Genomic DNA, 15,501 nt, shown 5'->3' on the forward strand with positions numbered 1-15,501 from the left:
TTTGGTCTCCAGGACCGGAGTCTCTGCTCCGCTGCTTGCCTTCACTCACACGCCGCTTGTTCTCGCTCCACCTCTAGACGTGCATGCGTGCACACTACACACTGCAGAAGAGTTAGTAGCTCTGAAAATATCTAGTGAATGTACAGTGGACGTTTGTGCAGAAATAACTGCTGCAGCTCCTCCAGACCAACAGAGGTTTTCCGTGTCTTGTGAAGTGACGGGGCTCCGCAGCGAGAAATGTTATCGTCTCCGACCGGGTGCCGGAGGGAGACACAGGCACCCGGTCGGAGACGATAACGGTTCTTTTCCTGCTTCAGCCCCAGAGGCTGAAGCAGGTAAAGCCAACACTAGGATCAGCAGTGATTCATGGAGAGACCTTCGTCTGGTCAGCTAACATTACTGCCAAGCAGGTGAAATATAGAGTGATATTGTGGTTTTAGCTGATGTGTGTCGCCTCTCTGTTTTGAGCGATGCTCGTTCATGTTTATTTAGAGCGAGCACAAGCCCGATGTTGACTTTCGTTGACCTAACGGCCACAGGTGTCGCTGTTAACAAGCATTTCTGAAAGTTACAAATAGTCCCTTTAAACTTCTTTCAATGAATGTTTTGACAGCCTCACAATCAAAATCCGCTCTGTAAATCAAAGAGGTTCCAGAAAAACATTTAAAGTAACATATGTTTATATGTTATGTACGACTATTTTACACTTGATGTGAGTTTTACTTTTTGTAGAAATTAACCGGAATCACAAATATGTCCACAGCCTCCATCCTTTCCACACTTCCCATTCATCGTTTAAGCAGCCGTGCAATGCATTCTGGTAGCGTGGCGGCGCGAATCGAGAGACGGGGCATCACGTTTGCCGCTCCTCATTTACATAAAGTTGAGGTCTCAGCTACTCTATGCAAATCAGGGGTGTCCGGCGTGACTCGCCAAATCTGGAATCTGTCTAGAAACTTTTAAACTAACCGTTGATCTAAAATAAAGACAGATTCATCAACATGGATTATTTCTACAAATGTTTTCATAAAACACATTTCGTGAACTATTTTCTAAGTTTCAAAACGAGCCGCCATGTTGGTTCTGGTTTGAAAGCTGAGAGCAGCAGCCCACGAGGGAAAGTGTTCATCCAATCAGGAGCCTTGTGTCTAGTGGCAGCCCATCAAGTGTCCAATGCTGGGAAACGAGGTGATCCCTCGCCATAAAAAACGCCCCTGTGGACACGTACCATAACTCATCTCTTTTACAATTATTCAATTGTCAACCATTTAAATCTGTCTGTTCACTTTATTTTTAATGTAAAAACACAAAAATTATTTAAATCGCAAATGTTATGATTTAAATTTCTTTTCTGAAAATTGCATTAAAATGTGTAAAAGTATATACTGTACAAATGTAATATTATACAACAATTATTCTTTCCATCTTTTATTATCTCTCAGTTTAGCCCTCAAGTTTAAAAAAAGCTGTAAAAACTAATATTTGCAGCAGGTAAATTTGCAGTTTGAGGCGCTAACGTTACTTTAGATGCATTTCTTCATTTTGTGACTCGTTATCAGAGGGGAATATTATACTTTGTGTATTTATTAACTTTGGCACTTTAGACTTGCTTTGTGTCTGCTGGATGTGGAAGTAGGCTGCTGTTTGCTAATGCTAATATTAGCCACAGCTACTTCAGTGTATGTTTTGTTTTCAGATTGTTCTGCTGACAATTAGAAAAAAAAAAAATCAATTAATGCAGCTTTAATTTTAAGAAACCTGACATCAACAATAAAAAATGAAAAAAAAAGCTTAATATTTGTTGAGAAATGTTTAAATTGACATAAATTACACTGGATTGTATTACATCATGAATAATCCACATTTGATGTGAGTCAATTTTCCTTTATTTTCTGTTGAATGTTGAATCACTTCTGTAATGAACGTATGATTATTAATAGATTTTAATGGATGGATTTCCTGTACAGATAAAAACTCCCGCTGAGGTATCGCTCCTCCTTCTGCAGGCTCTTGAGTATCTCAGGGCTCAGATGTGGGTCTTCCATGTATCTGTCAGTCTGTTTGAGTCCTACTGGACTCCACAGTCCATCCTCCTCCATCAGCTGCAGCTCTCTCTCCAGATCCTTCTTGTATTCATTAGCTGGTGTTCCTCTGTGGTCCCCTCTCGCGATGCAGACAAAACCTCCTGCAGAAAACACACAAATTATTCATCAATAGTTAATTACTAGATGAAGCCGATTATACGACCAACACTCCTAAATACTCACGGATCCCAACGTTCACCATCTGAACTGCACCTACAAGACAAGACTCAACTCTGTCTCTTAGAAATAATATTTCTATTCTACTAATTTACAACAGCAAATATGTTTTGGGAGAACATATTGCTGCCCTAATAATGTTTCTTTCTCAACATAATGAGGGAAGGTTTATTAATCAGCAAAGTCATGAAATGTTCATACTGAACGTATTTGCAAAATGTTCAAAGGTGAAATGATTCAGCTGTTTTCCTAAAATATCTGTTCGTAGTAATTTGAGTGTGATGAATGTTTTTATGGCTCTGATTAGACAAAACAAAAACAGAGAGACACAAAACAAAGAGATACAAAACAAAGAGAAAAGAAACGACCGCAAACAGATAAAGAACAAAGAGACAGAAAAGATATGTTATGATCTTGTTTACCAAAGAAAGCGTGGACTCAATAGCAGGCACAAAAACACAAGTCTCTTGAATTTGTAACAAATCTAATTTATTACAAATAAACATAAACATAAACAGAACTGTGAACAGGGCTGGAGTTCCTAAAGGTAAGGATCCAGGTCGAGGAGGAGCAGCGTGCAGGAGTGAGCAGGCAGGTTGGTTCCAGGAAGCAGCAACAGCTGACAGGTTAACAAACCTGAACAGAGGACAAAACAGTGTGAATCCAAAAGTAAAAAAAAACACGAGCATGAGCAAGTCGAAAAAGCCAAAATACAAAGGAGCCTGAATACGTAATGTACCACTGTGAGTAACGGACGATCTGGCGATGAGTTGCAGGAAGACCGGGGTAGATATACTGCTGGTGATTGTGAATGATTGATTTCAGCTGCTCCCAATGCCCGCCCAGAGGAGGAGGAGGAGGAGGAGGAAGGCCACACCTCCCAACACACTGACATACTAGACAAACAGGGAAAAACACACAGGAGACAACAGGGCAGGGAAACAAAGGAAACACAAGGAAACACTAAGCTGCCAAGATGAACACATGACAGTACCTCCCCCTCAACGAGAGCCTCCAGGCGATTTTCCAGGCTTGTCAGGGTGCGCCTTATGAAAATCCCGGACCAGCTCAGCATCCAGGATGCGGGAACGAGGTACCCAGGACCTCTCCTCTGGACCGTATCCCTCCCAGTCCACCAGATACTGAAAGCCGCGGCCTCGCCGTCTAACATCCAGTAATCGTCTGACCGTATACGCTGGCTGGTTGTCAATGATCCGGGCGGGAGGAGGGGGATTGGTTGGAGGGACCAGAGGACTGGTGAGGACCGGTTTCAGCTGGGAAACGTGAAACGATGGATGAATCCTTAGAGATTTAGGCAGGATGAGTCTGACAGTGGAAGGGTTAATAATTTTCTCAATCTCAAACGGTCCGATGAAACGGGGAGCCAGTTTTCTGGAGTCAGTTTTCAACGGAATGTCTCTGGAGGACAACCAAACTCTCTGACCTGGGATGTAGACGGGAGCAGGGGTCCTGTGACGATCCGCGATCCTCTTGTTTCTCTCCGCTGTCCGAAGCAAGGCAGCCATAGTGTCCTTCCAAACCTTGCGGCAGCGTTGAAGGTGGTGTTGCACAGATGGCACAGCCAACTCCTCTTCTTGTGCTGGAAACAGTGGGGGCTGGTAACCTAATGAGGCCTCAAAAGGAGATACCCCAGTGGCAGCAGAAGAGAGAATTATGCGCATATTCAATCCAAACTAACTGTGTACTCCAAGAAGAGGGATTAGTAGCAGCAACACAACGTATGGCGGATTCCAAATCCTGATTAGCCCTCTCAGACTGTCCATTCGTCTGAGGATGTAAACCAGAAGACAGGCTGACAGTGGCTCCAAGGGCTTGACAAAAAGACTTCCAAACCTGAGAGATGAACTGAGGACCACGGTCTGAGACGATGTCCACAGGAATACCATGCAGACGAAAAACATGGTTAGTCAAGAGATCAGCTGTCTCATGTGCTGAAGGCAGCTTGGGAAGACCAATGAAATGAACGGCCTTGGAGAACCGATCAACAATGGTAAGTATCACTGTCTTACCATTAGAAGGAGGAAGACCAGTGACAAAGTCCAATGCGATGTGGGACCAAGGACGACCAGGTATGGGTAATGGGCGGAGCAGCCCCACAGGCGGCCGATGAGATGTCTTTCCCCGGGCACAGACTGTGCAGGCGAGGACGTATTCCTTGACGTCCCTCTCCATTGTGGCCCACCAGAAGTGTCGTCTGAGGAGTGACAAAGTCCTACTCATCCCAGGATGGCAAGCGAACCGGGAAACGTGTCCCCACTGCAGGACCTGGGAGCGAACTGACACAGGAACAAACATTCGATTAGCGGGGCCAGTACCTGGATCCGGTTCTTTACGTTGAGCCTCCCGAACCGCTGACTCAACCTCCCAGGTTAACGTCCCCACCACCAAGGCTGCCGGCAGAATGGTGTCTGAAACACTTGGTAACTCCACTGATGAAAACTGCCAGGATAACGCGTCAGGCTTGATGTTCTTGGAACCAGGACGGTAAGTAAGGGTGAAGTCGAATCGACCAAAGAATAAAGCCCACCGAGCCTGGCGGGAATTCAGTCGTTTGGCTGACTGGATGTAGGCAAGATTCTTGTGATCAGTCCATACAATAAACGGGATCTCCGAACCCTCCAACCAGTGTCTCCACTCCTCCAGGGCCAACTTCACCGCTAACAGCTCACGATTTCCCACGTCGTAGTTGCTCTCAGCTGGAGACAGGCGTCGAGAGAAGAAAGCACAGGGATGTAACTTCTTATCTGGTCTGGAGCGTTGGGAGAGAACAGCCCCCACACCAATGTCCGAGGCATCAACCTCCACAACAAACTGAAGAGAAGAGTCAAGTTGCACCAGGATAGGTGCGGACGTAAAGCGGTCCTTTAATAAGGCAAACGCCTGGTCCGCCTCAGGAGTCCAGCGAAAAGGAACAGCGAGGGATGTGAGCTTGGTCAGTGGTGCAGCAATTCTGCTGTAATCTCGGATGAACCGGCGGTAGAAGTTGGCGAATCCAAGGAAGCGTTGTAAGAGCTTTCTGGAGGATGGTTCAGGCCACTCTGCCACCGCCTTGATCTTGTCCGGATCCGTCTTCACCTGCCCACTCTCAATGATGTAACCAAGGAATCCAACAGAGCTTACGTGAAACTCGCACTTCTCAGCCTTCACAAACAGCTTGTTCTCCAGTAGTCTCTGGAGCACTTGGCGCACATGAAGCTGATGTTCTGCGAGATCAGAGGAAAAAATCTAAATGTCATCCAGGTAGACAAACACAAACCGGTCCAAAAAATCTCTCAAAACATCATTAACCAGTGCTTGAAACACTGCAGGAGCGTTAGTCAGTCCAAAAGGCATCACTAAGTACTCGAAGTGACCCAGTGGTGTGTTGAATGCTGTCTTCCATTCATCTCCTTCCCGAATCCGTACCAGATGGTACGCGTTTCGCAGATCCAGCTTGCTTAAGACAGTGGCTCCCTGTAGTGGTTCAAAAGCAGAACTGATTAATGGCAGAGGGTACTTGTTCTTTACCGTGATATTGTTTAACCCTCGAAAATCAATACACGGGCGGAGAGTCTCGTCTTTCTTGCTAACAAAAAAGAATCCTGCCCCTAGAGGCGAAGAGGAAGGTCTGATGATGCCTGCAGCCAGAGAGTCATTAATGTAGGTTTCCATAGTGCCTCTCTCAGGACGTGACAGATTGTACAGGCGGCTTGAAGGCAGAGTGGTACCAGGTAGCAGCTCAATAGCACAATCATATGGACGATGAGGAGGCAAAGATAAGGCTCTCTCCTTACTGAAAACCTCCCCGACATCATGATATTCACTAGGCACAGTAGACAGGTCAGGAGGAACACAGGGCGGAGAAGTAACACTGATCTCTACAGGTGGTAAAGCCGACTGCAAGCACGAGGAATGACAAAAACTACTCCAGCCCATAATCTTACTGGTCGACCAGTCGATCTGGGGGTTGTGTAGCTTTAACCACGGGTGTCCGAGAACAAGAGTCTTAGGGGCAGAGAAAACAAAAAACTGTATTAGCTCACGGTGGTTACCAGACAGAATAAGAGACAGAGGTTCAGTGCGGTGTGTGACTAACGCTAAAGACTTGCCGTCTAAAGCACAAACTCTGACAGGAGTCTCAAGGGGTTCAATACTGATGCCAGCCTGAGAGACTAACTCAGCATCTAAAAAACTCTGCTCTGCACCGGAGTCAATCAATGCTAACAGGGGCAAGGACATTGTACTCATACAGTTTAGCAGGAATTTGAGTTCGAGGTTTAGTGTTGGTGGGGACGTCAGTCTTACTCACCAGTATCCCCACAGCTACTGGTGAGCCCACTCTTTTGGGCGGAGAGGACATGCAGCAAGGAAATGTCCGACTTGACCACAGTAGATACACTCACCCGCTCGGATCCGTCTCTGACGTTCAGCAGGAGTGAGATTAGCCCGACCCACCTGCATGGGTTCCTCAGAGTGAGCAGAGGAGCTGGGACCGGAGCCGTGAGTCTCTGACGGGCCGGAGGCAACTCTCGCGAGAGTAGAGGTCGCAGCAAAGGAGTTCACGGGAGTGTGGGATTTGTAGTTCTTCTCCCGGCGTCGCTCCCGCATACGGTTGTCCAGTCTTATAGACAGATCAATAAGAACATCAAGGGAGTTAGTTTCATCATGGACAGCAAGTTCATCCTTTAACTGCTCACACAAACCGTGTAGAAAAACTCCTTTTAATGCCTCGTCATTCCATCCAGCCTCCGCAGCCAGAATCCGGAACTCCACAGAATAATCCGCCACACTTCTTTGATTCTGTCGTAGGTTAAGCAACCGTTTAGCAGCATCTCCAATACACACAGGGTGATCAAACACTTTCTTCATTTCACTCATGAAACAATCATAGGACACAGAATTTATCCCTCCTCTTCCCAACATTGCTTCAGCCCAGTCCAGTGCTCTCCCTCTTAACAGTCCTGTAACATACGCTATCTTGGCTTGGTCTGTGGTGAAGGTGACTGGTTGTCGGGAAAAAAACAGAGAACATTGGAGCTGGAATCCTTTACATCTTCCCAAATCACCGGCATATGGTTCAGGTGGGGGAACAGGTGATTCTCTGAGTGGCTGAGGCGGAGGAGGAGGAGGAGGCAGAGCGGGGGATGGGGCTAATTGGCCTGAGATTGTCTCCAAACATTTCCCCATCTGAGAAATTTGGATACCTAAGGCTTGTTGGGTCTCCAATAAACCCTGAAGTAACTGGTGATGGTGTGATAATAAATTATCATGGCTGGAAACAGCCTCCTGAATTGCATTTGTGTCTGCTGAGTCCATTTTGTAAGGCCAGATCGTTCTGTTATGATCTTGTTTACCAAAGAAAGCGTGGACTCAATAGCAGGCACAAAAACACAAGTCTCTTGAATTTGTAACAAATCTAATTTATTACAAATAAACATAAATGGAACTGTGAACAGGGCTGGAGTTCCTAAAGGTAAGGATCCAGGTCGAGGAGGAGCAGCGTGCAGGAGTGAGCAGGCAGGTTGGTTCCAGGAAGCAGCAACAGCTGACAGGTTAACAAACCTGAACAGAGGACAAAACAGTGTGAATCCAAAAGTCAAAAAAACCACGAGCATGAGCAAGTCGAAAAAGCCAAAATACAAAGGAGCCTGAATACGTAATGTACCACTGTGAGTAACGGACGATCTGGCAATGAGTTGCAGGAAGACCGGGGTAGATATACTGCTGGTGATTGTGAATGATTGATTTCAGCTGCTCCCAATGCCCGCCCAGAGGAGGAGGAGGAGGAGGAGGAGGAGGAAGGCCACACCTCCCAACACACTGACATACTAGACAAACAGGGAAAAACACACAGGAGACAACAGGGCAGGGAAACAAAGGAAACACAAGGAAACACTAAGCTGCCAAGATGAACACATGACAAGATAAAAAACAGCCATAAAGAGATACAAAACAAAGAGACAAAAACGGCCACAAACAAACAAAGAGACAAAAAAACGACCACAAAAAGACAAAAAAAGGGACACAAAGACTACAGTAGTACTACTAAAGATGTTCCCATGGCTGCTAAAAGTGGTTGCTAGTTGGTTACCTGGTTTGGCGGCGGCGCAGAGCTCCCTGACAACACTGATCGGTGCAAAACCAACATCCAGACCACCGACGATGATCACCACATCAAACATACCTGAAACCAGGAGAAGAAGAGGAAGAGCAGCTAGGTTCAGTTTCCAGACGTCAAATTTAAACTGTTAAAGATGAGCAGTGAGTGAATCATGTGTGAGTGTAGTGTACCAGTCTGTGCAGGCAGTGGTTCTGTTCCCAGTAAGGCCAGTTTGAGGTCCTGATAGAAGCCGGTTTTAGCAGCTTGTTCCAGCATGCCTTTACTGCCGTCTACTCCCACAAAGTGCCTGAAGCCCAGTTCAACCATCTATAAACACAAGAAGAAGAAGACGACCAACATTAACACTGACTTTTTAACCCTTTAAGAGTGAGCTTTTTGTTCCTCTTCCTTCACACTTCCCTGGAAATAATTCTGTAATTTAGAATTGACAATTGATGGTGAAATAACATGTTACATTTGATAAAATGAAAGTGAATCTGCTCTTTCAGATTTATAATATACATTTCTATGCAGATGTCTTGTCTGTATGTTGTTCCTCTTCAACTCAAACTATATATTTACAATCTGCCTTTAGCGTTCTCCAGACATCTCTGCAGAATAAAAAGATTTTATATTGTTGTATCAACGTTGGACTTTCAAAATAAAGTCTGATCAAAACGTATTCTTGTGTTGACTCTTTTGAGTTTATAGCAACGGTCTCACCAGTTTAGCGACCCATCCCGACCCACAGGCGACGTCCAGAACCCGAGCTTCTTCTGGACTCCCGGAGAAGTTATCAGACAGGAAGTCTACTGCCAGGTATGGTGCTCTGTAGCTCAGCAGGGTGACATCCTGTTTAAAAAAAGGTGAAATTCTCCAGTTGGTAGTTTTTACTTGTAACTGAGTATTTCTTGATTTGTGAGTTTAAGCTGCATTCAGTCCCCATCAAAGCTGAACAGAGACTGGGTTCTTTAAACTGACCTTTTCATAGTTTTCTGCCCAGCTGTCGTAGAACTGAACTTGATCTTTTGCATCAGGACTTTTACAGGACTGAAATGCGACCCTCACATCGTCTTCAGTTCTGACGGAGTCGGACATGATGAGGAGACAAACCTGCCGGGAGACAGACCATAGACGTTTATTGTCAGACAATGAAACTGGGACAGAAGCCAATATAAAGTCACTTCACCGGAGCTCCAACACAAGACTGCGGTGTAGAGGGGGAACCGAGGACCGATTAACTCCTCCCGACTGGTGGAAAATAATTGAAAAGATATTGAAAGTGTGAACAGATATTAAAGGATGATTTAATGCTGTAATGGCCGTGGGATCAAACACTGGTTTTAATGGGTTTCAATGGGAACATTTGTGTCCTTAGCGGTCTCAGTGTCTGTATTTTGGCTACACAGTTTATTATAGACTTATTATAGGAGCTGAGGTTCAACTTCCAAGATTTGATAAAAAAAACAAAAAAACTCACACCTTTGTCAGATATATGCATTAACACATCCAAAATGATCGAAATATAAAAAAATTAAAAAGCCGAAATGTCCCTAGTTAATTTAACGCCATTATTTGTCTCAAACGTAGTCTAACCATGGTGTGTAATATGCTAATTCATTACAAAAAGATTACATATTACTGGGACCACTACAAAAAACTGCTGATGAACATAATAATAATAATAATAATAATAATAATAATAATAATCCCTGTAAGAACGGTCTGTAATGGAAATTTTCATATCTGAGTATAGGCCAAAGTTAACCATGTACCTTTAGAGAATCTCAGGGCCTCACATCTAACGGACCTTGTCACCATAAGCATTAAAACAGTGACCTGACAGTTTTGTCTTCTGTGACTATAGACAACAGAGGGCTGAAGTACTTGTTATGTCTTGTGATGCTCTGTTGTCTGTTCTGTGCTCACTTAAGGATAATGATTCACTTTACTGATTTTTCTTGACTCTGCACTTATCTGTGTGTTATGTATTAGTATGTATAAAGGCCTGACTATCCTTGTGTTCGGGGCTCACTTGCCACAGCCCACTCAGGTGGCTGTGCTCGTGAGTCCATCTGCAGATGCTTTGTTATTAAATTCACTTGAAAGACAAGTTGTGACCTTGGCTTGTGTCTTGTTTTAACAGAAACTACCACCACAGGTCACAATTTAGCACATTGACCAAACAGGTCCTGGTTTCAACCACGTCTGTGACTTTATATTATACAGGTAATATTCCAATCAAAGATAAAGCAGTAAAGCTCAGAGCTCTTTGTAGTAAACATGCAAATACAACATGATATATATCAGAAAGTATTAGTTTGGCTGGAGTCAGTGCGTTACCAAACTGATGCTGCTGAAAACCTCCAAATATCTGCACCATTTTACTACAACTCTTATGACAAAGTATACTTCAAGTTTATTTTATGAAGTAAAATTCAAGTATATCTCCCCCAAGTATACTTTATGAAAGTATACTTATAAGTATATCAATGTACTAGATATGCTTGTAAGTGTACTACTTCAATACTTCTTGGGACTAAATTGTCCCACTTTTAAGTATACTTCAAGTGTAAGAATGGTAAACTTTGAGTACACTACTAGTTTACATCTGAGTGTAATTTTGTACTAAAGGTACTATAGGTTTACTGATAGTACTTAGCCAATGATTCATGTATTACATTAAGCTCCTTTTGCTATTTGACTTGATGTTTTGTGATGATAAAAAATAAAAATGTGTTTTTCTCACAAGCCTCCACGGTGAACGAAGAATCCCAAAACGTTGAAAATTGGTCTGTTTTAGGCTCTTTTGAGATTCTGTGCTCTTTGTGTTTTGCTTATTGAGAGTGTTGACTATCCTAGTTGGGGAAACAAAATAAATACCATTCAATTGGGTTACCTGCACTAGGACGTTTAGGCGCTATTTGTGCAAGGATCTGGTTTGCCTCACGATAGCCTAACGCCTGCAGGCTTTATTTTGTTATTCTAGTCATTTGTTGATTTTCTCTTAAACCCTTTATACCCATTTCTTTTAGTGTATTTTATTTGGGGAAACTTTAAAGGAGGGTCAAAGGAAAAATAAAAACAATATTTCAGTTTCCTTAATTGTTTGTTAGGGTAAAGGCATTTGTTCATTATCGAAGAGGCATTTGTTCATTATTTTCATTATTATTATTAAGGAGGCATTTTATTTTATATTATTATGTGGATGGGAACTGGTTTTCAGTCTTCTGACTGATCAACTACAGTCTGGGGGAATCAGTACCGCCACATAATTGATAAGTACATAAAAAGTAAACTGAAAGTATACTCTCTTATTTTAAATAGAATAGAAGTAGCACACTTGAATAAACTTCTTTTTGGTGAGGGAATCTAGACTTAAAGGTCACATATTATACTCCATTTAAACTAGTTATTATAGGTCTCAGACACCTCCAAACCATGTCTCTGAAGTTTTTTTTTTCAAAAAAACAATCAGATCATGCATTCCAGCATGTCTCTATAACCTCTGTTTCAGCCCATTTCCAAAAGTGCTGATTTCTGTGTCTGTAGCCTCTGTCTCCTCCCACTCTGCTCTGATTGGTCAGCGTTTTCTGTCAATCAAACGTCCTCAACAACACAGCGTCACCCTCCCCGCCCCCCTTGCGTCCTGAGAGCAGGGAGAGAGAGGAGCTAGAATAGAGCTTATAAACCACTTTAAAGTTTATAAACCAGAAACTTCACCCAGCGCACGTTACCGGAGGAATCTGATCAGAAATCGGCGACAAATGATGAACATCTGCGGTCCAGATTCCAGGTTTTCCTGACGGTTTCTCTCAGGTAAATAATGCTGTTTATATCTCTGTTAGTTAGCTCAGTGTTTACCTCATGCATCAACTCTGTAAACCGTAAACATACACTCTGTTTTACGTCTGTCTTTACAGATCCATCTGTGAGAAATGACCGACAGAATCATCCCAGAGGAGAGCAGACAGCTGAGAGCAGATAGCTGAGAGCAGACAGCTGAGAGCAGATAGCTGTGAGCAGACAGCTGAGAGCAGACAGCTGAGAGCAGACAGCTGAGAGCAGACAGCTGAGAGCAGACAGCTGTGAGCAGACAGCTGAGAGCAGACAGCTGAGAGCAGACAGCTGAGAGCAGATAGCTGTGAGCAGACAGCTGAGAGCAGACAGCTGAGAGCAGATAGCTGAGAGCAGACAGCTGTGAGCAGATGGGAGATACAGAGCTAACCCGTTAGCATGTAGCCACATGCTAACGGGTTAGCTACATGCTACCGCTATGACACGGTGTGTAAACACAGCGACCATCAGGGTGGAAAATAGAAGATGTGAAACAGTAGTCAGTTCATTATTTCTGCTAAAAGATAAATGTATGGAAGATCAGAGTAATGGTATATTATTTACAGTAGTAGCTGTCTCTGTGTTACCATGACTACAGACCACCGGAGCTTAGCTTACCATAGTTTACCAGAGCTGAAGACTTTCTCCTGTACCATGTTAACATAACTAACTAACAGGTGAGATGATTACAAATGCTGTGAATAATTAATATTGTCATCTGTCAACTCAAATAAAGTTTGACTGTGAAACAGAAATGTGTTGTGTTGCTTACAAGTCACTATTTACTACCTGTACTCTGCTACATGCATGACATCAAATATATATAATATATAAATATCATCTGTTTAAACAGTGTAATTACATAAAGCCTTTGTGAAAGAACATGTTATATTTAGATGATGGGAGTACATGAAGACGGTTCTGCTGGTTCTTGCAGACTAACAGTAGGAGCTACTTTGCTCAAGTTCGGTTGAGGAGGAGAGACAGTGACGCGCTGTGGGGCGGGGTCAGCTACTGAAGGTTCTGCTCTGGTTCGACCAGGAAACCCTCACGTGGCTTGCATTCTCAAATGACGTCAGAATACAAGGAAAAAAGCGAATTTTTTTTCTGCACCCATTTCCGGACAAACGGAGGAGGAGAAAACGAGAGAGGATGGTCTTTTATGATACTATGGTGGCCTGTAGACACACTGGGGACAGATATTGATGTTTAAAAGACATGGAAAAGTGCATTTTGCATAATAGGTGACCTTTAATGTCATCAAAATAATTAGAAAGATTCTGTAATTATGTAAGTTGAGTAAACTGAGCAGATACTGCAGCGATTGTTCCCTGAAAAACTCCTGTTATAACAGCAGAAAGCTCACCTGTGATGTGTTGGTCGGTATCTGAGTGTGTCTGTGGAGCTCTGTGAACAACTCTGGTGACTGCGTTGAATTTATACAGTCCTCAGGGTGGACGTACAGTACATCTCAGGAAACAGGTCTAGCGTGAATCTAAACTATGATAACAAGTTGGAGGACATGTTAACTCTTGTTTGGATGCAATTGTTTTGTTTTTTTCCTCCCACCCTGACTGAATAGTTTCAAGTTTCAAGTTTCAAGTTTATTTGTTATATGCATTTAAAAGTACAGTGTACAGTGAAATGCATTTTACCCTGGCTCTCTCTCTCAGCCCTTAAAATCTATAAATAGTACAACTGATAAATACTACAATAAATAAGACAATACCTGAGAATAAAATTATAAAACAACCTAAAACATCCATAAAACAATCCACAGCTCTGCATTCATTTAGTGCTACTGTTCAGTAGTCTGACCGCCTGAGGGTAAAAACTGTCTCTGAGGCGAGAGGTTCGAGCTCTAATGCTCAGTAGGCGCTTCACCTGAAGGGAGATAAGAGAAAAGAGTATATGCTTGATGACTTGTGTCCTGCATGATACAAAGTGCTTTCTTCCTGCAGCGAGTGGTGTAAATGTCCTGTAACTGTGGTAATCTGTGGTGATCCAATAATTTTAGATGCTGTTTTCACTGTCCTCATCAGGAGTTTGTGGTCATATGATGTAATGTTGCCAAAACATACCAGTATGCATCCAGTTAAGATGCTTTCTATTGTGGACCGCTAGAAGTTGATGAGGGTTTTTGTGGACATACCATGTTTCCTTAAACACCTCAAAAAATAAAGTCTCTGTTGTGTCATTTTTATGACACAACTGATGTGCAGGGACCAGGAGAGGGAGTCAGACATATGGATGCCGAGGAACTTGAAGCTGTTGACAATTTCAACAGGAGAGTTATTTATATCAACAGGTGATTGAACAGTTTTAATTCTCCTGAAGTCAATTATAAGCTCCTTAGTTTTCTCTGCATTCAGGGACTGTATGCCATCTCATTGTTATTAGTAATGAGCCCTATCACAATACCCTATGACATCACAAGTTTGAGTTTTAGCACTCTAGTTTTGGGATTTGGGAGAGAGTTGTTAATGTTTACTTATATTTTTGGTCTGTCTTAGACCACTAGAATAACACGTATGCATTTTTGAAAATGTATAATGTAACATTAAGCTGTATATAGGTCCTGTTTGTGCATGTGTGTATTTCGGGTCTGTGTGTATGTGTGAAAAAAATAACAGAGTGAAAAAATGTAATTTCCCCTCAGGGGATTCTTCTTCTCCTTCTTCTTCTCTCTTCTCTCTTCTTCTTCTTCTTCTTCTTCTTCTTCTTCTTCTTCTCTCTTCTTCTTCTTCTTCTTCTTCTTCATTAATTTAATGATGACTTGGTGTTCTTTTCCTTAAAAAATACATATTTTTTTTAATTTTAAAGGTTACATTGAGGTAACCTGCATGTTGTGTGCTCCAGGACAGGCTGGTCTACGCTGTGGAGTTTTCCCATCGATCAGGTTGTGACCTTCTCAACGTGGCAAAGAAATGCACCAACATCATTCAGATCATCGAAGACGCCCGCCACCCTCACAAATACCGCATGCTGGTTGGTAGGTAGTCACAAACCGCCGCAGTAACACCGCAGAGGTTGGCAGAAGAGTAGAGTTGTCATGGTTCCTGTGGAGGTCTGGTCTGAACAAACCTGTTGCACACCTGAAGTGTTAACTTCCCATCATTGGCATGTAGCCTGACTGGTCTTTTTATTGTTGAAAATGTTGAAACATGGAGTCAAACTGGATCCACTGCAATGTGAATGTGTAAGCAGATGCTTTGTGTCCAGAGAGTAACGGTCTGTCCCTCTGTAGGCATGGTGGACGTAATTTTTGCTGATGTTGCCCAGCCCGACCAGACGAGGATTGTT

General features: G+C 43.1%; 1 protein-coding gene and 1 long non-coding RNA gene across 2 annotated transcripts in view; one reads left to right on the forward strand and one right to left on the reverse strand.

The window, feature by feature from the left end:
- LOC141779529 (uncharacterized) overlaps window positions 1-15,501 on the forward strand; it is a 128,952-nt gene that overhangs the window by 81,669 nt on the left and 31,782 nt on the right. The window lies entirely within an intron of this gene.
- Window positions 1,930-9,471, reverse strand: LOC141779523 (methyltransferase-like protein 27). Its single transcript, XM_074654402.1, has 5 exons — window positions 9,343-9,471; window positions 9,085-9,213; window positions 8,553-8,688; window positions 8,353-8,445; window positions 1,930-2,185 (listed from the first exon to the last, which is right to left on the reverse strand). The coding sequence occupies exons 1-5, from the start codon at window positions 9,457-9,459 to the stop codon at window positions 1,944-1,946; spliced, it is 717 nt and encodes a 238-aa protein (XP_074510503.1). The 5' UTR covers window positions 9,460-9,471; the 3' UTR covers window positions 1,930-1,943.

The sequence above is a fragment of the Sebastes fasciatus genome, chromosome 12 (assembly GCF_043250625.1).
Source record: "Sebastes fasciatus isolate fSebFas1 chromosome 12, fSebFas1.pri, whole genome shotgun sequence".
In the NCBI taxonomy this organism is placed as follows: domain Eukaryota; kingdom Metazoa; phylum Chordata; class Actinopteri; order Perciformes; family Sebastidae; genus Sebastes; species Sebastes fasciatus.